Genomic DNA, 27584 nt, shown 5'->3' on the forward strand with positions numbered 1-27584 from the left:
TATGTTCAATTTCTGTTCCAGGCTTGTCTTTTTTTCTCCCCCCCCCACCCCAACTCCCAGCATCATCCCTTATTTCCGTATTTTCCACTGCAGTCATACCTTAGTGAAACTGCGGAGCAGCAGCACGCCTGACGGCAGTGCGGAGTGCTCACGCCAGCCACACCGAGCCCACCCTGACCTCCATAACCCGTAACTGCCGTAACTACTCCACTGAGTGGCTCTACTGCTTAAACACACCAACGCTATGCTGCAGAGGTTCAAACAAAAGAACAGGCTAGAGCAGTAACTGGATGCTCAGCAAAGCTCCTGTACATTTCCACCTAAAGCATAAAATCCATACAATGCAACATAAAGAACAAGTGGGAAGAATCTAGGTTCTTGCATAGTTACAGCTTTTACAGAAGACTCTGTCATTTCCAAATTAATGTTTGAGGAAGCAAACAGCTTTTGCGCGACATCAAATCTTCCTCCGTCAGTGAGAGTAACCACCAAAGGACTGCTCAGTGCCACGCTGCCATCGGCTGAAGCGATGTTAGGCTGTATTTATGAGAGAGAGCAAAAGACAGAGACATTAAAAAGGTTTTCCAAGCAGTGCTGTTCCTGCCATCGCCCAGCTCAGTTTCTTCTTACAAAACCACCAGAGAGCTTACAAGGCAGCAGCAAAAGACGAAGATTCCCTTTACTATTAGCCTTGACAAGTACAACATACTCATCCAGAACCAAAGCTCTACGGTACCCTTTAAGGAGAAACATCTCTCCTACTGCATCCTTTTCCCCAGTCAAACTTCTCTCACTGTAGATCACACTTAACTCTCACTCTGAGCGAAGAGTAACACTCCCCTTGCCCCTACATATTTAAAGGGTTTTACTATTATTTTTGTCAGTGAGCTTAAAAAGCTTTAAAAAAGCCCTGCCCCATTCCTTCAGCAGTTTCAGTGAATGGCCTCAGAGTTTCGGAACTTCAGAATTTGCCTAGGCCCAAGCGCTATTGCTATCGAAGTGAAATTTCTGTTTCCCAAGGGCAGGTGATTACTGTTACCGAGACATTAAAATAGGCTAGTGAGACTAGTAGTAAATTAAAATTTGAGCTTAAGTTAGAATTTTCTTTTGCCCACAGCCAATGAAATCCCCCAGATACAGAAACATTTTAGAAGTTAGGTATCCACCTGCAGTAAATTACCTGCATCGTTTGCCACTGTCAGACTCTGACCTTGGTTAAGCTATGCCTACAGCTGAAATTCGCACTGGAGCTTGACATCTTCTTTATTGGGTGAGAAACACAGTAAGGCAGAGAACAGTCATTACTGCCGCTGGGGCCCACCTGCTACACGGTCACATTTTGATTACTCACCAAACAACACAATGCCGGAACAACCTGAAGATCACAGCAGGCACGCAGTAGGACAAGAGTGTAATCAGACAGTTCTGTGAAGGAAACATTAAAAGGGAAAGATTGTTTCCAGTGAACACTGCTCGGGGCTGGCTGCTGGAAAGAGGACTTTCTTAACAGTGAGCTCTGTTATGGGGTTCTCCTGCTGAGCAAAGACAGACGAGCTGCATTTTTGAGGCCCACCGGCAGGTACAGCACCTTGTGAAATGCATGCTGAAGACCAAAGCGATTCAATGCTGAGGACAGTTGTCACAAGTGCTCTGCTCGACATTTGGAAGAGGCTGACCCAGCCCTTTCCTACCTGCTTCCCAGAGTGCAGAATAAAGTGGGATGGGAGATGGGTACAAGCCCCACACGGACTATCCCTGCCCTTGAGCAAAGAAAGGCAGCTCATAGATAAGGGGATTTCCTCCCCATCATTCTTGTCTCCTCCCTAAGTATCTCCCCAGTGTTTCACTCCCAGTCTACGGGCCGGATGAATGATTTAGGCCTTGAATAAAACAAGAATCTCTGCTCTCAAAATCTATAGATGCTGACTTCAGTAAAAACACAATTTGAGAGGAACGACATAGCTGAGATTGCCTTGGGGCATGGAGATGGACTAAATGATCCCTGTGGTGCCCTTCAACTCGGTAACTCAAAGGCTGTAATTCCTAACAGAAGCAACAGCTTATGATTCTTGATCCAACTACATTTACGCCTGGACGTTAGCAGCAGACATCGTGCCCAAAGCCAGGTGATAATACAACACACTCAATTAGCTGTGCCCTGCTGTTAATAGCATCTGACAAGTGTTACCACATCAGCAGGCTTCTGTTCTCTATTTCTTTTCTGTCTCTGCAAATGAGTTAAGCTTTCCTACCTGGGTACTGTGCGTATATGGATGCACACTGACATTTTGCTGCACAGTGCCACATCTAACTAATACCACACTGGACTTCCCTTCATTATCTTAATGTCAGGAAATTCTCTATATGTGAGAGAGAAGAAAAAGCCAGGAAAGTCCGTCTTGGACTTTGCAGGTAGCTTTTAATTAAGACTGTGGTGCCAACGAGATGGTGAGCATAGCATTTGTTTGACATTTATGTTTAATCTCCTTTTTCAGCACAAAAACAACCCTCTAATTGCAGCATCTCTATGTTAAATTCGTTTTTGCTAAATATAGTTTGCACCTCAACAATCTACACTGTTACACAGAAGACAACACCTAATTTGTAATTCTCAGCATTTAGGTGGGAAGAACTCCGGCATGCAACCAGAACAGATATTAGCTTGCCAAACCAGAAATGCCCACATTCAGCAGAAAGTAGAGTTGAGCAATCTTGGGGGAAACGTGCATTTTACAAGCAAAATCTGTCACTGATTGAGGGCTGAATTCAATTCACAGCCAGGAATGCTAAGCATGGTATCCCAAGCCCATAAAAAGGAACAGAACAAATTATGTTCACTCAGTTCACCGACTGCTCAAAAAGAACCATAAATACTTTATCAGAGAGGAAGCTTCTAAAAGGAAAATAAATAAAAAAAGGGCTCTTCTCTTCATTCACAACATACCCGAGACAGCTCTGATGAGGAGGTGAGCAGCTGACAAGAGTTCTTCATCATAAGGGTGGTATTTCTGCAACAACTCACTCTGTAAACGGCACCCCAAGAGCTGCAAGAAGTCAATGACATCTCGCTGTTGTGCGGGTTTTAACTCCTCCAGATCTGGCTTGTCTCCTGTGCAGATATCATCTAACTGAAGCAAAAGAAAAGTATAACTTCTTGAAAAGTTCAAGCAAAAGAGAATGCTAGCTTCATTCTGAAATTACTTTTAGGAAGCAAGCAAAAGTCTCTTCATCTTACCACATCCCCCAGGGCGGTTACCATTTCTTCGTGGAGCAAGAGTTCACAAAGGGTTTTATATAAAGTTCTTTGCTTGTCCTCTGGCAGCTTCACAAAGGGCTGGAACTGAGTCTTCAACCATGACAGATCTTTCCCAAGAAAGCAGTAAAAAGTAAAACTAAGTATTGCTACACAAATGCCAGTAAAAACAGCTAACATTTTTGCTGTATGTTTCCTAAGCTCATTTATCACATCATCTTGACTTCCTGATTTCGGTCATCACAAGTTATAATGAAAGGTTAGAACACATCTGATTATATCTCCCTAATGAGCCAATGAAGCATCAATGACAATTCTAATAACGAAGAACAGCTACTAAGGATCAACATTCGGTGTTCAATATTTTTAATATTTTAGAATTCAGTATTTTAATGTTAACTGAACTAACCATATATTAAGTTTCTCACTTGAAAGTTCATCTCCAGAGAATGTTCATTTATAAGGCAGAATGAAGAGTTCTGCTTGTAACCTCACTTCTTAATCTGTGGGTTAATATGAATTACAAAGTTAATGGTATGAGTCCACATATAGAATTAAAAGTTCCAATTGAGATCTTAAGTTCTTATTGTCCTCATATTTCATCAGGCGCATCAAAAAAATACAACCCTTCACCCCTGACTTAATTATTATGACAAAAATCAGGACAAAAATCTCTTCTTGATTAAAATATTGAACCCATTGCAATACGTAAAACAGAAGCACAAGAATGTTCACTGCACTTCTTTCCCCACAATTCAACTATGACACTAAACCAAAATTTTTTATGACATCGAATTACCACTTTGCTAAAAGAAAATAAGTCATTAATGCCAACTGGAATGTTGGAATGTGTTTTTCCGCATTCCAAAAATACGGGTATGCAAGCATTCTTAATCTTGTTTAAAAGAAATTTCCCTTCATGCCGCTTTGGTCAAGAAACACACTCTCTTTAAAGATGCCTTTTATATTTAAAAATTACTTCACTGGGGGGGGGGGAAACCCCAACCCAGCCAGAGGCAGATATTTTTTGTACCTGACACAATCGTGTGACTCTCTACACAAATAACAGAAGAGGAAACCTACTTTAAATTGCTTTAGTATAAACAATTTTTTTTTTAGTTTTTTCCAATAGACAGTTCAGGTTAATTAATTAAAAGAAACCCCAGGCCTTTTAAGCAAGAAAGGCACTAAGATATGTTAAGCTAAAACAAACAAACAAACAAAAAATAGTGGCATACCATTCTTTCACAAATAAGTGTTTTTTATATACACAGAGACACAGTCATTCCTTTCAAACAAATCTACACTGGAGAATAACAGAATTTATTTCAGGACAACAAACACCTAGTTTGGTCACAGTTAGTCTATTGAATAGCCATGAAGAAAGGGTGAAATTTAGAGATAACAAAAGTGATGTTCATCATTAGAACCAGCTGTAAGAACTCTACCAAGAACTCATGAAAAGTAAAGTGTGTTCTGAGGCCTTGATTTGTTTTCCCTTTTTTCATTTTTCTGGTGACAATCCTGCCCCTTCCTTCCACATCCCTACAATAAACAAGTTGTGCCTGGCCCATTACACCAATTTGCAAACTTCCATTTAAATCACATTTTAATGTTGTCAGCCTTAGTTGATACCAAAGATTTCTATAAAGCGCCTCAGAAAATAATGAGGCTAATTTAAGGCAGGGGAGATGTTTTTGTAATTTTTGAGACTTAAAATAACCTTTAACTGAGAAGCTTTACTATTTTCCAAATCATGAAAAAATACTTTCAATGACCCTTTCTGAATGAAAGCATGAATCATCACTAATCTTACAGAGCTTACCTGGAATGTAACAAAACTGGCATAAAACCCTAATTTTGTAAGATCATATTTATGATAAAGGGATTCATGATATTCCTAGGGAACAGTCCACTGCATATACCTACTGCAGAAGTAAATTTTTCTATTCTTTCAGCGCATTCCCCCAAGAGCTCCTGATAACAGCTATTAAAATGAACTAACATAATTTCTTAGGTACCATTGTACCAGATTATTTCCTCCTATCACGTTGCTTAACTTACTGTAATGTAATCATGTAAAGCATTTCTGGTAATACCTTGTTTCAATACACTTAAAGAAGCACCACTGGGAATGAGGTTTTTAGCCTCAGAGTACATCTCATTATCAACAGCATCTGGCTGATAGAGAAACAAAGCATCTCTGAATAGCGCTGAATGGGGATAAGTTGAGCCTTCTGTGCTTTCTTTTTCAAAACCTCCTTGCTGTTCGTGTAGCAGACAGAATTCTGTAATTAGAAATTCAATTAAAAAATAATTAATAAAATACACAAGCAATCACTGACTGAGATGCTAGCTTATATTATCTAGTGTTCTCGCATGTGATTTCTCCATGTCTCATCTCTTCTAGATGGAAAGAATGCCAATGTATGCCGTGTATGTGAATTATCGATCATTAGTGCAGCCCTGAGGTTTGGCACAGTGAGCACAGACAAAGGTCCTTGTGGTGCAGGCACCATCTACAAAATGTGACCAGGTCCTGTGAATTAAAGTAAGGTAGACAGCAAGTAACATGAAAACTTCTTACCGACACTGTAAACCTGCATGCTGCAAACAAGAATTCCTCATGTTTTCCACCAGTTAAGAGATATCCTGTAATGCGGGCTACTGATCTACTCATGACTGAGACACATGAAAGCACTTTCTGAGATTCCTAAGAACTCTTGAGAGTCCCTCACAGAGCTTCTTCTAGTCATGGCACCGACAGACTCCTCTTTCCGAGCCAAGCCACTAGTCTATCCTCAAGTTCTCCAGATGAGTGGAAAAACAGGGGCTTTTCAGAGTCTCTAAAGGACTTCACTTTCTGTTCACTAATAGAATCACTCTGCAATATACTGTGTCTTTGCAATAACTTCATGGAGAAGGTAACACACCGCGGCTGGATTATTCTTTTTGCCTCATCTTCATGACGAGCACTGGCCTACCTCACCCAAACAGGACTGCTGATTTCCTGCCACCCTGATGCTACCAATTCAATGAAGGTAAAGGACTCCTGGAAGGTACACAAGGAGCCTTTGTGAGAGCTATGCTGAGAAATCTGGAATATCAAGTTCTGTGCTCAGGTATCCAATATTGTGCCCCAAAGATGCAGAATATAACCAAAGCCCCATGCATTATTTTGATCATCTTTTATTGGGTCAAATGCAAGATTTGAAACTGTACCCCCGACACTCTGCAGCAGGTCTGAGGAGAACACAGGCAGGCTAGCAAGAACAACTCAATTTTAAAGTAATACCTGACAGCAAAGGGGGAAAAAGAATGTAACTAATCAAGCACAGTGCTCACATGTACCAGGCACAAAACCTAAATATAACCTTCCTGCAGTTGTAAGAGTCTGTCTCGCCAAATTAAGGACATTCAAAGCTGATGAGAAAGCACAGAGAGCACTCCATCAGGAAAAAGCTTTTTCAAAGGGAGAGCAGACAAAGAAACCTCTGCCACAGAGAAAGAAAGACGACAGAGACCTTTATGCCTGCATAACCCTTTACAGAGAAGAACGGGCTACAGAAGAGCAGAAAGTGATTAACACAGATTAAAGAACTTCCCAAAGCAACAAGACTCAGGACAGTAGCTAAGGCACCATAAGGCCAACATGCTCATGTTACTTCCACTGGTAATAACATGTCTTTCACACAAACCTGGAAAGAGGAATATAGTGCTAATACACTACCTGCCCTCCTAAGGCAGAAGGATGCTAATAAGGGAAATCAACATACAGCATCATGTGGAAAGTTTTAAGAGATGCAGACCCTGTTGTTAAATCTTGTAATAGGACTTGATTCAGAGGAAAATGCAGGACTTAAAGTTTTGTATGAATAGAACCATTGATTAATTTTGTTATAGACTTTAAAAAAAAAAAAAAAACAAAAGAGAAGGGAAAATAAGTGAATGAAAATATATTTAATACCATGATATTTTCTCTATTGAATTCTATTGCATCCATCAATGACAAACCTCCAATAGTGCAGTAAGATCTTGATATTCAGAAACATTAACAAAAATGGAAGAAAACCAGAGATTATCAATGTAAACAATCAAAGGCAAAGTGACTCCTTTGTGTGGGGAAGATGAAAAAACTACGACTGTTTCATTTACAGAGATTTAAGAGGAAGCAAGTCACACATACGTAGCAATGAATAGAACAAAGCAAATCAGCCAGGTGCTACTATGCCTCCTGTTTTGTACCACAAGAACAAGAGGACTTGCAGTGAAACTTTAAAACTGCAAAGCCTTTAACAGGAACAGCTTTTACATGTAGTGGAAAATTAGCCTGTAGAAATCAAACAGAATGATTACAAGGAAACACTATGGTAAAGGGATCAGAAAAGGATTAGACCTTTTTCTTTCTTTTTTTTTTTTTTTAATTTATATATTTATAAATGTCTAAGCATGTCCAGTCACATTAGCCAGAACTTTTTAAAGGAAGTTTATATACCATTCTTCCCGATAGAATAATTCAAGCACTATCAGTGGCAAAGAAAAAGAAACAAAAAAAACCTCATATGCACCTTATTCTGCAACTGTCTGCAAAGAGAATCCCATTATCTTACACCTGCTGCTAGTCACTTTCAGTCTCATGTGAAAGGACTACATTTAAATTCAAAGGCTATTTTTATTTCCATAAACAGACACTGATCACTGCTCAGACATTAAGGAGTTGAAGGTTAGGCTCCACCATCCTTATTCTTGCTGGCAAATCCCTAGTTTTGTTGTTAGTTCCTCCTTACTTTCTGAACGATAGTCAGACAGCAGCAGATAGCACAAATTAAAAAAAAAAAGAGGCAAGACATAGGTTGTTTGAGATAAAACATGAAACAAGCAGTGCTGGTTTTGAAGCTAAAAAGACATAATGTTAAATACGGAAAAGAAGTGGAAAAAGAAACAGAAAAGAGAATAGAGAAATACAAATAATTAACAAGGCCCATGTATTACCAGCCAGCAGGATCCAGGAATTTCCATTTAGAAATCACATAAGTAGACAACCAGCTATACACCTATGTAGTCTGACAGCCTTAATTGCACCTGATTACTCTGAATTACAGTTCTATCATGACCATGAAGTCAATGACCTCTGCTATATCTCTGTGTTCAGTTTATGTCAGAGCAATTCCACGTTTGAGAAATTTATTTACAGGTTACGTGATATTTACTTCTATTCCTGAACCTACAGACTTCCTTAATATCAGAAGTCTGTTGAAGAAGAATGATGGAGGTTATCTTCTGCATTTCTTAGCCAAATAAAGTACATCCTGGATTCAAAACTCAACTGCTCTTCAATTATTTCTTCAATGTATATCCTGTTTCTCTCCACATCAGTCCTTTCCAACTTCCAGCCCTACACAGTCCATCTGATTTCCTTCCTCCTTGCATAACATCCCCTGAAACCTCCTTTAGGTCAGGGAGTTTAACTGAGGATAGACAAGAAAGAAAAACGCAAGTGATTCTGCAGAGCAGAGTTACTACTCCCCACAAAGTCAATTTCAATTTTTTTTTTTTTAACTTCACACCTGAAAGTATTTGACCTGAAATAAGTGAAGCATGACCAGAAAACATTCCAAGGACATTTCCACAATCATTCTGAGAACAATCTATATATGAAAGTGTAAAATAGACAGAACAGTTTAAATTCCAGTCCTATACTTTGTGAACAATTCTTTTCTTAGCATGACTGTTGTCTAAACATTACTGGTTAACCACTGATTTGTATTCAGTTCGCTCTCCCTGCCAATGGGTGAAAGTGACAGCATGGGTTGAGGGCCAGCTAGCTAGAAGCAAAAATGCAGACAAAGACCTGGACAACAAATTTGAGAGGATCATCAGCATGCCCTTGCAGCTGTTGAAGTTTGCTGCATACTGGGCTATACTGACAAGAGTGTAGCTAGCAGATCAATGAAAGTGATTTTTCAATTTGGGAGATGGCATTCAGAGTGCTGTGTCCAGTTTTGAACTCCCCAGTACAAGACAGACATTCACATATTGGAGCAATCTCGCAAACAGCCACCAAGATCACTGCGGGCTTGGAGAAAATATTGCAGAGGGAAAACCTTATTGTTGTCTACGACTACCCAATGGAAGCATGAAGAGAAGACAGACTCTTCTGTATGATGACAAGACAAAAGGCAAGAGATGCAAATTAAAGAAAGGAAAACTCTCATTAGATATTAAGGGAAAAAAAAAAGTTCACCGTGATGGTGGTGAAACATGAGAACAGGCTTCCCAGAGGGTTGACAGAATCTCCACCTCTGGAGATATTCTTGTCTATTCTTGTCAAGTTTTGGTTTCGAGCAACCTGATCTAACTCTGAATTTAGACCAAACTTCAGAAGTTGGCCATGTCTTGAGCTGGGGCTTGAGCTAGATGACCTCCTGTGGTCCCCTGAAACCTAATTTATATTTAAGTTTATGATTAATTCAAACTGAAAAAGCATTACTAAATCGGAAGAGCAGCATTTCACAGCACAAATAACTATCAAGGCAATGGAGACCATATAACATCATCATCTTCATACACAGGGAAATGCAAAAATCATTGCCCAACAGACAGCTCTGTCCACAGTTGAACTGCATGCCGCAGAAAATGAGCTTTAGACTTACCAAAGTGGCCACTCTGCTTTATAAACAGTTCAATTACACCGTAGGCAATAGTGGTTGTGGGAGGAATTTCAAGGATCACACTAGCATCCTTCATCACACTTCCATTTTCACTCACTGAAACCTAGGAGAGATTTATTCACTGTTTATCTGATTCAGCTAATGTGTAGCTTAAACACAGAATTAACTAAGGGGAAAAAATACAGAGAAATAATGTGCTTTATTCTCCATAATGTCTAACTAAAGCACACATTATATTTGACATCTCTGAATGGAACTAGATGAGCGGCAAGGTAGAAGCACAATGCCAAGAGCAGCTCTCAAACTCTTAGCTGCGCTGTCCTAGTATAAAGTTGAGCTCCAGGTGCAGCGTTTGCCACACATGAAACACTGCGTCACTAAGAAACGGGCACTCACTTCAGTATCCTGCCCTGCCCTCTTCTATCCTGACCCCTCTTTTGCCCAGCTGGAGACTGGTACTAGGAGGGTGGCACTTGCACAGGCGACTGTTGAAGTGCAACTCCCAGATTTCTGTTACTGGAGACACCCTGTCCACAGAACTGATTCATCCGCAGCTTTAAAAAAAAAACTGACAATGAATGAGCATATGTTTTGACTTCGGTAATTCTTTCTCGATTCATAGGCAATTTTTCAGATATTCTCATAATGCAGTTAATCTCCACTCCCATGACTGAAAACAAATAGCTTCTCAATAAATATTAAAACTCAGTAGACACTGCAAACATTTTGGATAAATGATTACTTGGCTTTTCAAATAAATTTGCTTCAGCCATGCTTTTTGTTCGTCAACTTTCACTGAATTCTTGTGTTTATGTCCTGTTGTAGGCAGGATTCAACATAGAAAATGAATCACAATTTGACAGTATCAATGGAAACCACATTTCAGGCTCACACTAAAAAATGGCATCTTTTGCCAGTGAGGCAAAGGAAAAAACATTTTACCTTTCTGAAGTTTCACAACTAAGCAGTGCAGCGAGTTCAACATGTTAAGGAAGAGAGTTCAACACATTAAGGACACGTGAAAAATACTTTGAAGTCTATTTGGAAAAATCATAATTTCTTCTCAGATAATCTGCACACGTTCTACTCCTTGCAGATTTTTAATAACTTTTACCTTTACTGTTTTTCTACTGCATCCAATCACACCGCTGATTTTTTCTTCTGTCTGGATATGTTCAGATATCGTACACTTCTGAGTTGTTATTATCTTTTCTCTCAAGATGCACAGCACTTCATGTTTTCTTTCTATTACTTGTTGCAGTAAACTACTGTTTAGATTTATTGTTCTGAAAAAGAAAAGAAGCCATTAACAAGATAAATACTAGAATTGAGAAAAAACATTTTCTTAATTGCTTGAAGAAGCTTTTATTGTAAACATTACAATGGTTTCTGTATGAGCAGTCTCCTTAAAATTATTATGTCCTCTTTTGTTATTTGGCAGCAGTAAATATCTGTATTCCACAGCAAGCCCCAATACACGTACTGAATTCTTGATTCCTTAGTCTGAGCAAAACCAGCAATTGTCTGGCTACTTTCTAAGAAAAAAAAAAAAAAAACAAACAAAGCAAGGGGGAACTGAAGACAACTTTAAGCTTCCAGCATAATATAAAAACAAGTAGCCAAGCTCACGGGTACTGGACTGAATCCTCTGCTACTGTGAACTCACGCTGACATTAACATGGCTGTGGCAGGGGACACCGGCTAACCATTCTTTTCAGAGTCTCACATCAGCACAAAGTGTCAGTAAGTCAATGGGTCACATCTTGCAGTCTTTACTCAGAAGAATCATTTCAACCAAAAAAGTTACCAGGGAGTACAAACAAAAGACCTGTGCTCATGGTCCATATTAGGAACTCCCTGCAGCCTAGCACACTACTGCATATATTGTGCATGCACGCACACAATAAAAATACTGTAATAGCATAATACATAATAAGCATGTAACATAATCACAGAATCTCCTAGATTGGAAAAGACCTATAAGATCATCTAGCCCAATCATTAACCTAACACTGACAAGCCCACGACTAAACCATGTCCCTGAGCACTATATCTACAGGACCCTTAGATACCTCCAGGGATGGGGACTCCACCACTGCCCTGGGTAACGCATTCCAATGCCTGATGACCCTTTCAGTAAAGAAATTCTTTCTAATATCCAATCCAAACTTCCCTTAGTGCAACTTGAAGCCATTTCCTCTTGTTCTATCACCTGTTACTTGACAGAACAGGTCGACTCCCACCTTTCTGCAATCTCCTTTCAGATAGTTGTACAGAGCAGTAAGGTGTCCCCTGAGCCTCCTTTTCTCCAGGCTAAACAACCCCAGTTCCCTCAGCCACTCCTCGTAAGACATGTGCTCCAGACGTCTCACCAGTTTCGTTGCTCTTCTTTGCACATGCTCCAGCACCTCAGTGCCCTTCTTGTGGTGAGGGGCCAAAAACCGGACACAGTACTCAAGATGCAGCCTCACCAGTGCCGAGTACAGGGGTAAAATCACCTCCCTGGCCCTACTGGCTACACTGTTCCTGATACAGGCAAATAATAGTAGTATCCACACATCACAAAGCTCTGCTTAAAAAAAGAGTGAAGTTGCAATCCTAACTGAAAGTTAGGAAATATATACCAAGAAATCTTCCAGTCTTCTTAGTTTCCTTCTAATCCAGCCACACTTTTCCTTACAACAGTTTGTGGTTTTCTCTCTCTTACCTGACAATATCAAGTTCCATTTCTTCCCCCTCCTTCTCATTTATCTCAGCTTGGTCCCACAGCCAGCCAGCTCACCAGACCCACTTTGTGTGACTTTGCTATCTTCTACCCTCAGATGACACCAGCTGTTTAGGGCTCCCAGCCTTAGTCTCCCTTCCTTCTCACAGTTCATTGTTACTGCTTTCCAGCCACCTGGCCAAACTCGGTCTTATTTACCTCCTTGTCACTGTTCAGTCCTGTCACCCCTGTCTTTGTACGTCCTTGTACCTGTCACAGGTGTGCCATCAGGCATTTCTCAACAGGGGAGGTGACATGGGATCCTTTACACCCAAGTGCTGATGTTCAAACTCCTGGCCTAGGACAGCTGGAGGCAACCACCACTAGGAATGTGGGTTTGGCATTTGAAGGCACATGTGCAGGCAAAGGAGTGCCCTGACATGCTGCTGTCAAATTCTGAGTAACCTCAATTTCTCCTTGAGGGATGAACAGCTCACTAAGAGAGTGATGCCTCAATGCCAACCCTCATAGCTTGCTATGGATCTGTTTCAGCATTCCCTTAAACTCCGAACTGGCTGAGTGGGACCAAGCACTTCAAAGGGCTGGACAAGAAAACAGAAAAGATTTCATGGGGTTTGGGACCAGAGAAGATTACTGAAAAAAAAAACATCTGCTATAAACTCCTGTGTTATTCATAAGTATAACCTCACAATTTACAATTAATGACCAGGACTGTCACAGTCAAAAGAAAAATTAGCTGTAGGAGGGATCTGAAATCTCTAGCCCATGCCTCCGACTTAACAAGTCATCCCAACTCCACAACATAACTCAGCCTGCGTTTAAATGCTGCTGGAGATATTTCTAAAGTTAGGTTCTTCTTAGAATGAGCAGAAGAAAGAAAGTGAACTCCCAGAAACAGTAAGAGAGGATTATTTTCTAAGAAAAGATGGCAAAATTCACTACCTCGTTTTCTGGGGTGTTAACAGACTTTCTGTTAACAGTTAAAGCAACTTCTCAACCGTATTTAATTGATTAAAATGTGTCAATTATATTATACTTTTGCAAAATACTCATTGGAGGTCCTCAGATGAGATGTCGTATTTTCTATGAACAGATAACTCTAGCAAGACAGTTGGAAGATTAAAAGATTGCTATCCCTGGCTCAAGTTATTCAGTCTTTTCTCCTCCCTTTTACTGTAAATCACTATTCATGGGGCTAAATGGCAATTCCCCAAAAATATGACAGAAAGACATGTCTGACTCCGCTTTATTTAAATCGAGATATCTCCACTTTTAATTAAAAAGTTTTAGATTTATTAGATTCTGGAGTTTTGGATTTATGCAGTCTGTATAAGTCTGAAGTCAGCTTGGTTCTTTTATTAAATTAAAAATATCTTGAGGCAATTTTTGATCTTTGGAGAGTTACATGCTTATATGAAAGTTCAATCAGTTGGAATGAACTGTCTGAAAACCTTAAAGTTGATTGTTTGAACAAGGGAAAGAAAATACCTCTGAAGCAATGCAGCAGTCACTAGAAAGCACCTCTAAACATTCCTGAGATTATTAATATAACTTTTCTTTTTTTTTTTTTTTTCTTTTTTTTGCAAAGCCATGCTTTATGCTTGGAATAAAATGGATCTTTGGATTAAGCAAAAACTGAAATGTCAAGCAATCACAAACACTGCTGCTCTTCGACATGTCTCCCAAACCACCGCTATTAGTTATCACAATAACAGACCATCAAGCCTATCACATACTTCACAATAATTATTTATGATTCTGAAGACGTGTGCTAAGCATCTTGAAAATACAATTTAATGCACTAAGAACTTGCAATTTTAACATTCGACCTAAGAAGCCACAGGGGAAGAAATACAATGAAGAAGCACAAAAGCAATTTGTAATTTGCTTTCATATGATGTAATTTTTGCCTGCTTTAGAGGATGACAAACTCACCAGATATCCCTAAAAGTTAGAGCAAAAGAAACAAAACAATCAAAAGTAGAAAAATACAGATTAAGCAGAGATTTGCTGTTTCTGAATAAGCTTTAACATAAGCAGCATATAGAACATGATTTAACTCTATACAAATGAATGACCAAAATAATTAAAGAGAGTTTTTCCTCCATCTGCTTCTACAGTATTCTGCCCCAGGTGGGACAGGCTCAGACCCCCCTAACGCTCCTGGCTTTGAGGTTCAGATGCGGAACTAACAGCAGAGCGGCCAAGCAAGAGTCAGAAGACACAGGTAAACTTGCAAAGAAGCACAGCGAAGAAATTTCCAAGGTGGCGCTAGATGAGCCACCGCAGCACTGGAGGCCACGCAGCGACCCTAACACCGTAAGGGCACAGAGCTACCTGCTTCGGTCGCTGATGCAGCACTGCCGCTGGCACTGTGTCTCGGAGCTAACCTGGGGTCCCGTGCACAGAGTTGCATTGTGCAGCAGAGACACAGCCACGGCCTCAGCCCCAGGATTCAAGTGACTTCAGTGGGATGTGTTCAACTGTAAAGCTGGCAGAAATACTCTTCTCTTCCCACGAAGTTTGGCGAGTGAATCCCACTGGATTCAGAGCTTTAAAACACAAACCCTTACCAACAGCTACTAATACCTTTTCTTTTAGGACAACACAGTTAAATGCTCTTCTCTAGACTTCTGGCACTGAACTTTCTATCATAAAACCGCTTAGACTCTAGGGTTGTGTGTGGGCACATCACAGGTTATCAATGGGGCACAGCCTGTGGAAGGCAAAACATTCTGCTCTTCTCAGTGATTCAAACAGGAGACAACATGAGGTAAGCAAATACCCAGCTTATCTAAATTATCATTGAAAATAGCTCTCAAGAGCAAAATGCAACAGGGTTAAAGTCTGACAATCAGGGCAGGGATTAAAGTATTGCAGGGCAATGGCTGCTGAATCTATGAGTGTATTTTTGCAAGAGCATTTTGCTAGGATAACACACTGAATATCAAGAAGATATCTGAATAACAAGAGATGGCTGAGTTAAACCCCTGAGAATAGATACATGCAGGCACATGAATTGCATTGCCTTTTTTTTTTTTTAAATGATTTTTTTGGTTTTTTTTTTTAGGATTCTACAGGTCACATTTCAGGGCTTTTCTTTCTGTTCTACAACCATCACTCCCACCATCTCTTTCACCATCTATTATACAGGAGCCGTCACTGATCTTGTGTGACCTGTACTAAATCACTGTACTTCTTCCCACCTTGACAATCTGAGCTGAAATACTCAAAATAACAATATCTAAACCACAATGAGATGTTGGTTTGTTAAGTCCTATTATCAACACACAGGGTATGAGCCTGTATAAAGATCATTTAAAAGATAAGGATTATGGGGTTTTGTTTGATTGTTTGTTCTGCTTAAATAACCTTCCTGAGGTCAATGATTTACTATGCTGGAAGCTCTACAGCTCAAATGTCAACAGAAAAGAATTTGAGTTTTGGTCTCTCTCTCTCTCCACATTTAATTGGATTAAACACTTCCACTCTCCTGTAATGCAAAGGCTTCCTTCACTTTTATTCAACCTTCTTCTTGCATGAGGAAAGCAGTGGAGAATAGAGAGGGATAAGGTAATTTGCTGCAGATTGAAAGCAGAAAAGAAGGGAGAAAGACAGAAACAAATAGAAGGCAAGAGAAAACAGATGCTTGGCAATAGAGCAGGCTCTTACAGTTAAAGGAGACAGCAGAAGCCTGCTCTAAACCCTGCAGCTGAGACTGAGAGTCTTTCCTTCAGGTGCAGAATCTCTGACCAGAACATGCACAAAGGAGGGGGGCTAGCACCATTTCTCCATCAAATCCTGTCTAGTCTTCTCAGTAACCCACCCCACAAATCCTCAAACTAAAGTGCTTGCCAATTTACTACGAATACCAAAAAGAACGGCTACTGCTGTGACTCTCCATCCTCACATTGAAGTCAGCACTGTTGCCTACCTGCACAATTTCACTAGTCCAAACTACTCACGAGTGAAAAACCTTTTCAGTCCTTTACTGGGTGGGCAATGTCACCTCAACACACCTCCTCTCCCAGCTGCAGAAACATGGGTGGCCCACTCTCACAGCCTCGCCCAAACGCAACTTCTTCCATAACATCTACGTGACTAACTTCAAAACATCTCTCACTGCTCGGCCAGAATTCATCAGCTTGTTCAGTCTTTTCCACTTCATTTATAATACTTAATAGTCTGATGTCTTCCACACAAATGCTGCTTGCTGCACAGTGAGGGCCTTCACCCAGCTTTGATCCTTCTCTAATAGAGACCTCTAGATAAAGTGCCATGGAGTAAAATCCACCAGACCTCACTCTGCCACTTTCCACCAAGCACAGATGCATAATATTTCTTTTGTAAATCTGTTTCAAATATAACCTCTTTGACCCACTTCTTATAGTCACACCAGAACACAGTATCTGGTATAGTCAGCTTATTGATAGCATTTCACAATATTCCCTACAGAATACCCAGACAATTACTTCATAGAACATCTTCCCCAATAATGCCAAAGACTTTTGAGAGTGCAAGTGACAGATAGTTCCTCTATTTTCTATTTGGCATCCTCCTTATTTTTTAACTCACAGACACACAGAGTTTATTTTATTCATATTACCCATGCAGCACCTTTGGTAGAAAACTGAATGGTTTGCTCATCATATGCATAAATGCTCAAGGAGTTTTAAAGAATAAATAACAAAATGGGCTGAATTTCCACTGTACTCTGATTAGGAATAGGCACCTATTATTGTCTCAGTGAATAATTGAGATAGTTAGTGGACAATAATTGAATCAATAAAAGCGCATGTTAAAGTGCAATATGCAATAATGTAAAAATATCTTTCGGTCATGCTAGAGTATACCACTAATAACACTTACCCTGTTTTTCTAATATGCTAATCATACAGTTAGGAATCATTCACATGAAATGATGGAAGTGTGACAGGCAAACCTTTCAGCAGCTGATGGGGACTAACTGCTGCCACTTGGTCCTATTTCTTTCTCTATGCTGTCACTGTCTTCTCAGAACTTCTGTTTCATTCACCTAACACAACTTAGTGAAATAGTAAAAGCAAACAAGCGAATCTGTTAATCTATGAGAACTAGAGATTATAACCTCCTCATAATCCTTTTCACTAGATGGGAGAATACAGAATCGTTGAGGTTGGAAGGTCATCTGGTCCAACCCCCCCACCTTCTCAAGCAGGGCCACCTACAGCAGTCTGCCTAGGATCGTGTCTCCAAGGACGGAGACTTCACAACTTCTCTGGGCAACCTGTGCCAGTCCTCAGTCACACTCACAGTGGAAAAAGTGTTTCCTGATGTTCAGAAAGAACCTCCTGCGTTTCACTTTGTGCCCACTGCCTCATGTTCTATCACTGGGCATCACTGAAAAGAGCCTGGCATCCTCTTTAACCCGTCCTTCAGGTATTTATATGCATTAATAAGATTCCCCCTGAGCCTTCTCTTCTCCAGGCTGAGCAGTCCCAGGTCTCTCAGCCTTTCCTCAAATGTGAGGTGCTCCAGTCGCTTCATCAACTTTGTGGCCCCTCACTGGGCTCTCTCCAGTATGTCCATCTCTCCCTTATAACTGGGGAGCCCAGAACTGGACACTACTTCAGGTGTGTCCTCACCAGTGCTGAGTAGAGGGGAAGGATCACCTCTCCCAACCTGCTGGCACACTCCTCCCTCATGCAGTCCAGGATACCATTGGCCTTCTTTGCAGCAAGGGCACATTGCTGGCTCATGCCCAACTTGATGTCCACCAGGACCCCCAAGTCCTTTTCTGCAAAGCTGCTTTCCAGCCAGTCAGCCCATAGCACGTACTGGTGCCTGGGGTTGTTCCACATGCAGAACTTTCCACTCCCCTTTGTTGAACTCCACGAGGTTCCCACCAGCCTAGCCTGTTGAGGCCCCTCTGGATGGCAACACAACCCTCTGGGTGTATCAGCCACTCCTCCCAGTTTTGTGTCATCAGAAAACTTGCTGATGGTACACGCATCAACCCCACCAACCAGATGACTAATGAAGATGTTAAACACAGCTGGACCCAGTGTTGTCCCCTGGGGTACACCATTAGTCACTGGCCTCCAACTAGACTTTGTACCACTGATCAATACCTTCTGGTCCCAGCCATTCAGCCAGTTTTCAACATACCTCACTGCCTGCTCATCCAGCCCATACCTCATCAGCTTCTCTATGAGGGCTTTATGACAGGCAGTATTGAAAGCCTTAAAATAAAAGATGGAATATACTCTTAAATCCATAGCAATCTCACTGAGTTAAAGGCACAGGACTCTGATCTGAAATCAGTATGTTACAGTACGCTGTGAAATAGCAAGCACAATGTAACATGAAAAGCAAGAATAATGTAAAATAAAATATGCTGAGTTTACATACCTAAAAGTACCACTTAACTTTATTTTTATATTATGTTATATTATGTTAATGCGTTCTGCATTTCCAATGTCATTCCTCCTGGAAATCAGGAAGGATCTTATCCTGCATCCTTCAGCTGCCATCCCTTTTCAGAAAAGGAGAGCCAATGCGGCTTCTGGAATCTAATTAAAAGATCAGTAGAATTCTCCTTCAGAAGGTTCACATAAGTGAGAGGAAAACGATTTGCTGCCACTCAGCACCGCCAGTTTGTGGAACCTTGAAGACTCACATAACTTAGTTTAGAAAGCATATCAGCTTTGACTTTTTTTTTTTTTTTTTTTAGAGTTTTCTGCTATTTATCTGCAACATTGACTTAAACAGCCTAATACAAGACCAACGTTTTAAAACGCAACCTAATTAGGCAATATATGTAGAAACAATAAATGAAACAATAATTCATCAAACAAGCACAAGCAATGTATGTCATTAGATGAAATCAAGAATGCTTAGCTGACTCACAAGGACTGACAGGTAAACATCCTCTTATCACCATAAAGCTTCACATCCAAAAATTGCTAACTTGCAGGCACCAGCACTCCTGAGTGCTGAATTCCACACAAGGCTCCATGAACAAGAGAAAAGCCAGAGGCTTGGACACAATCCATCATAAATCATAGAATATTTATGAATGAGTAACTGGAATTTCATTTGTAAGGCATCGCCACAATTTCCAGTGAGCCCTGGCATTATGCTGAAGAAAAAAAATACGAATTCTGCTATCCTGATCGTTTTCGGTGGCCCGGCAGAAGCCAGACTGACTGGACATCAATTATACACTTTGCATCATAGGCCTAAATAAGTTATGAGCATCTAAGAACTAGCTCCTTGTATAAAGGGGACAGACACATTACAGTTATATTTATATACACATATATATATTTATATAGTGTATATTTATATACACACTTACAGTTATATTCAGATCAGTGTAGAGCTACTATTTTCCACACTCAAATGAAGACATTTGTAAGTATTTAGTTACATTCAGTATTATAACCTGTGCAGAAGTAAATTTGATTTGCTATAGGAGGATCATTTATTTGAACCAAGTAGTTAACTTACTGCAGAAAACTAAGCAAAAGCTTACTGATCTAAATAGAAGTTACTCTAGTTCCATTTTCTATAGGACTCTTACCTAGTGTTAGAAACAAGATTCCAAATCTTGACTGAAACTACAATACCTTGCTGATACTACAAGTATTTTCTGCTTTTAATAAGGCATTTAGTACAAAGACAGCAAGGTGCTTTATTGGAATAAGTCTGTTGAGTTGTGAATGCTCGCAATAGAAAGAACAGCAGCCATTTGTTCCTGTGAAACGGAGAATTGATTATTTCTAGAACATCAGTGTATCTAAAGAAAATTTACACTGCTTCTGACAACTTCTGCACTGATAACAAAAACCTATCATCTTTATCTTCAGAGCATCAGCAGAGGCTATTAAAATGTATTACATCACCTCCTACAGATCTAGGGTACAACACTCACAAACGAACCACCCTCATCTCCTACAAGTCAGGACCTGCAATACAGAGTAGACCCCTGACTTGTCAGTTAGTTGCCAAGTAGGCTTTGGTCCATGACTGTCTTACTGCAAGATTAAATCAATCCCATTTCAGACTAGAACAAGATGTGTTGCATATGTTGCAAAATTAAGATTACAGTTCAGAAAATCTGGGGTTTTCCCCTCAGTTAGTACAACGTGTAACAGCGAGCATCTATAAACTATACTTTGTTGAACTACTAGAACATGCATTGACCATGCTTGCTCACCTTGCTCTCCCTGAATTTCAAATAATCCAGTTTTCTAGCACAGTTGCTCACACACACACAAAAAAAAAATTATAAAACATGCTTACAAGAATATTGGTAGTTCTGAATTCAGTTTCCATAGCATTTGCCCTGGTAACATAGAGAAACCAATCCTTTTTTGTTTTTTTCCAGACCATTACTTCAGTACAGTCCCCCAAAGAAAGATTTGACCTTTGTTCCACATGGTAATTCATGCAAATACGTAAGATGAAATTGCAGAGAGAAGTTCTTAAAATTAAAAGGGAAAGGTTTGATCATCAAGCTCTCAAAATCTGGAAATTTTCATCTTCGTATATATGATTTACCACCTGGAAATGATAGCTTACAATAAAAATAGTTCTCAAACTATGGCAACACTACAGAATCAGTTGTTCAGCGACCACAGCTGGCCCAAGTCTTTTCAGCTCAGTAATCTTTCCCAGCCATTAATGCCCACGTTAAAAACATACCTGTCCTTGATGTCTTTCATAAGTTGCTGCAAGTCAATCTCCTGCTTCCTCAGGTTTCCAAATGAGGACCTGTTTTCCACATAGCCCTTCCCTCCAGCTCCCAGGCTGATCTTTCCAAATGAAGTTTCAATACTTCCTTGAGCAAAATCTTCAAACTTCCCCATATATTTTGCAAAGTCAGACTCCACAATTACTAGGAAAGCAATAAAAGTAATTTCTACCTGTGAAGAGAAGCGCTGAAACAGTCCCGAAGTGATTGGAAAAACAAACTTACAGAAAATATGACAAGTTTCTGAAGGCAAGGAACAGTACCGAGCAGGCAAATAACAAAATTTAAAGCTCTGCAACTCTTACTTATGATTCCTCCATATTTTCATCATCTTTGCTCCACTATCTTCAATATTTTGCCATTTTATGAAAATATAAGGTGACTGAAATGCTGAGCTCAAATGCTATGGAAGATTTACGAAGAATGATTGAAACTTATTTCAGCTACATGGAAATATTACAAAGCAGATCTGCTTGTACAACAGGGTTAATATTTTGCCATTATCTTCTCATAAAGGCCTGTCCCAAAGCTCACTTAAAACCAGTGGAAGCATCTAATTGGCTTAAACCAACTCCGAATCTTATACACCTGTAAACCAAAAAACTGACTCAGAATCAGCTAATCTTCCAAGCCAGCTACAATTAATATCTAAACTTAGGGACTTGTCTATTTTCCTGTATGGAATTATGACGTGCCCAGAAACACAGGATTCTAGATCATTAATCCTAAAACCTGGTTAGGACTGCTGCAGCTGAAAGAATAAAGAAGTACAAGGGTCACCCATTTTTTAACAGTCTGTGCAAGAAGAAAGGAAGCAGTTGTAAACTTTGCTTGGCCTTGCCTGTACAAGCATTCCCTGGGCTACTGTTTATCCAGTGCTTTTTGATCTGGAGCACAGTATAGTTTCACGCTACTAACACATACTGGAACTCCCCGAAAAATATTCTAGGGAAGCTCCTACGGCTGCAGACAGCACTGTTACTATACAGTAGGACTGTATGGCTTGACAACCTTCAGCACTCAATTTCAGTAGTGTGTCTAGGCAATTTTTTTTTTAAACAAACATTTATTACTACTGGTTTTAGTTAAAAGAACAGTCCAGTGAGCAAAGATCTAGTCATCTCATTTCCATGGATGGAGAATACTTCAGAGCATTCCTCTGAAAGGACCCCTCTAGTAACAAGATAGAGAACAACACCAAACAATATTAGACTTTGTGTTCTTTTTATCCGCAACAATAGTGCTGGCCGAGTATGGCCTTACCTGGTTTTATCGGTTTGCCTTCAGTAAGCACATCATTCAGGGTAACCGTCAAGAAATGATACTTAGGCTTCTGCCAGCACCACAATTTCTTCCTCTTCGTAACTAAGCTCAGAAGCTGCAGCTTGTCTGAGGCGTTCAAGTGGGAGACAGGGATCAAGTCGCCTCCACTGTCAGTTTCTCTCACAAAATTCTTTGTTGCTTTTGCAAACATCTTGGGGAATCAATTACAGCCTGAAAGAATACATCTGTTTTTCAACAACTACAGTTGGAAAATATAAATATTTACATTGTCACTCTAAGAAGTTCTTCATAGTATTAGTATTAATGCAGGAACAGCTAGAGATTTCAGCCCATCTTCTCCACTCTAAGCTGGGAATCATGACAGTTCAAACCACTTATCCCAAAGTAAAAAGGTGTTCACAGCAACAGAGAAAAGAATTTTAGTTAGAATTTTAAATAAGAAAGAGTGAATAAGCAAAGAACAATGCACTGCAAACACGATACGCAAGGCTTAAACATTCCAATAATAATGCATGAAATTTATGATCATGCAGATAACGAAGAAAGAAAATAAATGTGTGAGAAAAATAAATATTTCAATCTACAGCTGAAAAGTTCCTTCAAGGAACACTCACAGGTAATTAATCTGCTAAGGAGGATAAAAGTTACAAAGCTTACCTGAAATTCTATGAAAAAGCATCTACTAATGAGCACCCCGCAGAGACTGGCTGGGATGAGGAGAGCAGAGTCCTCCTTTTATTACCTAACATAAAATTATCTTACTCCATATAAGGTAATTGGGTATTATTCACACAAATTATCTTGATCTTTTTAATACCGAGTAAACACATATAGGGGTAATAAAAATTATTCTATAAAAAGCAACAAATATTTGTGCTGGCATCTTTGTGACTAAGTTTTATTTCTGAACCACGCCCCTGGAAAGACCCAATTAATTTTTTTCTTTCTGAACCTTTTTACTTTCAATGTTTTCCAATTTTCTATTTTCCATTAGCATAACTACACCTAAATTGAACATGTTATTTGCAACTGTTATTTGTATCTGCTAAACAGCTACATACACTATCTTATTCTAGCTTTTAAATGTCTTAAATTAAAAAAAAATTGGCATCTCGTATTGTGTAAGGTTTCCTTTATCCCCAGCAATGCATTTTGCTGTATTTACAAGGAACTTTTTCAAAACGGGAAAGGGGCTAAACTCACAGGAGAAATGGTAAAAATGACCGTTCATAAGTGCTAACCACACAATTCTAATAAACTAATTTTTGATCTTTAAAAAAAATCTGATTTTTTTTTAGTTTTTCAACTCTGTGTTATTTGATCTAATGATATTTCCAGAATTATTTAGTTTTTATAATTTGGCAGCATTCCTTTGAATCCCCCTATTGACACTGACTGGAAAGTACAACTAAGATCATAAGATATCTTAGCTGGGTATCCACATGCCCACGATTAATTACCTGTCTTGCTCCTCAGAGATGTTAGATTTGTCGTTTACAAACACAGGCCAAAATAAGTTAGAACACATTTCAAACAAAACCTGGTATTGCAGCGGGCACTCAGGATTATTGAGAGAAAATGGAAAACTATCCTGAATAGAGATATTAGTGATTGGACCACAGGCTCCATGTTTTAGTATCAGTTGGAAGACAGAGAAAAAAAAAAACCAAACTTTTTGCCGATAGGAACTTACCTTTCCATTAGCTTTTCTCAAATCCCATTTCAGATAATATTTCACGCAGTATTTACCAATTCATGTTGAGGTATCTACCTTCCCATGAAACCCCTATGGCCTACTCTTAGTTCTCAATGTAAGCAAGTAAAGAGTGTTTCCAACACCACTTCCACTGAAAGGATTTGAACAATGTCAAAGTTTTCTAACATTTTAGTGAAGAGTCTCCTGGGACTTTCATTGTAATCATGGCTGCAACAAACCTGCAGCACAGCCCCGGCCATATGCACTGGGAATATTTGCACTGACTTTCTTGTTCTCTGACCTTTTCCTAAACTCTGAACTGAGATTGATTTTTTGCATTCTTATATTTCTCCTCCTTAATTTCCCCAATTTTAATCCCAGTGAGAACACTTTAACAGAATAAGCAATGCAGCTCTACTAGAGCAGGAAAAAAAAACAAACCAAAACAAACCAACCGCCCAACAGCCCCCAAAAAATAGTTTTTCCCTGGGACTCCTTCTGCATGACTTTGTATTTCATAACCAACCAGATGACTGATTTGCAATGGAGGGGACCAGCAAGAAAATTATCATTGCCTGCATCAGCTGCTCTTCCCCAGCTTAACCTTCTTCAAACATTTTTGTGCTTTACATGACTGTTCACTTGTCCTGATCCCATTTCTATGTAGCCAACTCACATGGGCATAGTCTCTGAAAAGAAAAAGGCAGACCAATTTCTGAGGAGTTTATGATAAAACAAATTAGAAAAAACACTTCCTAAGATTTCCCATTGTTACACATACTAATCTCATGAAAATAACCATTAACACCATCCTGTAAAACTTCCAATTCACGGTGGTTTGTCTTCATTCCCAGTCACTACACTTTTGACATCCAGGAAAGACCACAGAGTGCTCAGGAGGACTGCCAAGACTCACCAGGCAGGAGAGATGGGACTGTCTTCAGCCTCAGAATGACAACATCAGTGGCTGCCACACTTCGCTGTGCTGGGAATGTCTTCACAGGGAGCATATTTGCTGGTGCAGCTGCAAAGCAAGAATATTCTATCCAAATTCCTGTTTATGTCTCTTTGGATATAGCGCCTTTAGCACAAATTCTAAAATGTACCCAAATATCTTGTTTAACTAGTTCACAAAACAAAGACATAGAGCAACTGAATATGCCCTTAGCCAACATCAGTGAGTTAACATAGCTACCAGGGTCAGTGGCACCCTGACTGAATGGATATGGAGCAGTTACGGACACAGCACTAAGAAAACTCTGCTTTTGGAGTTTCTTTCTCTGGAAATTTTGTTAGAGCTGTGCTTGGTTTGGCAGAATTAAAAGTGAAGGTATCAAAGCTGATAGGAAAAGCCTATCAGAGTGAATTCACTCTTGCAGATTAATAGCTTGGTGTGAAAGCAGAAAAGGAAGGAGGAGTACCTTCCTTGCCTAACCGAGAAATTTAAAAATAGCTTGAACCTGGGCTATGGGAAGATTATTCAATGAAGAGGAGGATGCGATCAAGCGAAGATATTTACAGCAACTTCAATGTTTACTTAAGCAAAGAAATCCTACCTTGCTTCTTTCCTTTATCACAGCTCCCTAACTCTATGTAGCAGGACATTAGGTCCAAAGAAACATTTTACAAATAATCAGTGTTTACCTTTGTCAGCACAAAAGCAAGCTCTCAACAGTTGCCTGATATTTCTTACATTCTGTATATGCATACACTGACCTTTAAAAAAAAAAAAAACACACACAAAAAAGGTTTTTTTCCTATTTACTGTAAGATTACCCAGCACACTGGGTGCGGCACACAGGGAATTTGGGAAGAGGGTGACAACTGGATCGCCAAATGTCAGTCAGCACATCCCTTGCCAATCCAAGTTGTAGGGAAATACAGCCCCTGAAGGCCGGGGATGACCACGCAGGAGCCGCGGAGCTGGAGGAGCTGGGAAGCACTAACTCTGCTGTGCAGCAGCGGTTAACGGCCCTTGAATCCTAATGAAGTCGGAATTTACGCCGAAAGGCAACTCGAATGCGAAAGTGATGCCAAGCAGGACGTGTGTTTTATTACAAAACCTTATAGTTATTTTCACCTCCTTTCTAGCTAATTTAAATTAAAAAGCAGCCACAAAATACGCCAATACGCAAAGCCTAGCGGGGATGTTCAGACAACGAATGTCAGACCTCGAACATGTGTGGTCCCCAAAAACGCATCCAGTAAATTTTAGCCCTGGATGTAGCCCCCTCTTTTGTGCCTCGAGGACTTTGCACGTGTGCCGCCAAAGACCGACACCCCACACCACCACAGTTGCTCGATGCCCCCAAGAAGGACGTGGCACCCCTTCCCCTGGGCTGACGGCTGCCGCCCCGAGGCGGAGGTGCCAGGCCCGAGGTGTGCGAGGCACCGAGCCGCCCTCCTCCTTGGCGGACACAACATTCCGCCTCACCCAGACCCGCGCTGAGGCGGCCCAGGCGGCCGCCCCCGATCCCCCTCGGTTCGAACCCCTCCCCGAGCCACCACAGGTGACACTGCCGCCATTCAGCCGCCTTCTCCCCTCCCCGTGAAGCCGGGGGGTGCGCACAGGCGAGACAGGGAAGGAAAGCGGAGCTCCGGCAGCGTAGGCGGCCGCCGCGGCTCCTCCTGAGGGCGGTGACGGGGTCGGGCCGGGCCGGGCGGCGCACGGCGGGAGGCGGAGGGCTCAGCCCGACGAAAGGGAGGAGCGGCGGTGGTCGGGGCCCCTCAACGGGTGCTGGGGAGGCGGCCATGGCCGCCCCCCCCCCCCGCCTCCCCGGGCCCGCTCCCGTTACTCACGGCTTTCCCGGCGATCCCCGCCGCCGGGCCCTGGGGATGCAGCGAGCTCCGCCCGCGGGGTGTGCCGGGGTATGCCGTGCCGTGCCGTGCCGTGCCGTGCCGAGCCGCGCCGCGCCTCGAGGCGAGGTGCGGAGGGCGAAGCTCAGCGAGGAGCTGGTGGAGAGCGGGGGGGGGGGGGGGGAGCCCTGGAAGGACAGGGGGGCTCTTTCCGGCGCCATGGCGCGGGGGGGGGGTGGTGGTGGTGAGGCGGGGAGAGCTGCCGCCGCCATGTTGCCGCGCAGGGTCGCCGCCCCACCACATGGCAGCTGGGCCGGGCCGCTGCCCTTGTCCGCCTGCGGAACCCCGGGGCAGTTTCTACCTCCCTGGCCACCCTTCCCTCACGGCTGCGTGCCTGAACTGAGCCGGTCTCGTCTTCCCCG

The 27584-nt window shown here is 41.1% G+C and overlaps 1 protein-coding gene across 1 annotated transcript; it reads right to left on the reverse strand.

The window, feature by feature from the left end:
• Nucleotides 1-184: 184 nt before the first annotated feature.
• GSDME (gasdermin E) lies at nt 185-27236 on the reverse strand. The gene is made up of 11 exons (XM_082499469.1): nt 27166-27236; nt 25283-25390; nt 22650-22847; nt 21338-21530; nt 11039-11210; nt 9907-10027; nt 5353-5541; nt 3236-3363; nt 2945-3128; nt 1352-1425; nt 185-537 (listed from the first exon to the last, which is right to left on the reverse strand). Exons 2-11 carry the CDS (start codon nt 25374-25376, stop codon nt 295-297), a joined length of 1596 nt encoding a protein of 531 aa, XP_082355595.1. The 5' UTR covers nt 25377-25390; nt 27166-27236; the 3' UTR covers nt 185-294.
• Nucleotides 27237-27584: the final 348 nt, after the last annotated feature.

Source organism: Vanellus vanellus (assembly GCF_965231255.1).
Source record: "Vanellus vanellus genome assembly, chromosome: 2".
NCBI classification, from domain to species: domain Eukaryota; kingdom Metazoa; phylum Chordata; class Aves; order Charadriiformes; family Charadriidae; genus Vanellus; species Vanellus vanellus.

Excerpts from the sequence above, each read along its gene's own strand:
- GSDME (XM_082499469.1), bottom strand. The coding sequence starts at position 25,376 with ATGCTCCCTGTGAAGACATTCCCAGCACAGCGAAGTGTGGCAGCCACT. Across the intron at positions 21,531-22,649 it reads AGGCAAACCGATAAAACCAG|TAATTGTGGAGTCTGACTTT; the intron begins GTAAGGCCATAC and ends TTGCTTTCCTAG. Across the intron at positions 3,129-3,235 it reads TAACCGCCCTGGGGGATGTG|TTAGATGATATCTGCACAGG; the intron begins GTAAGATGAAGA and ends CTTTTGCTTCAG.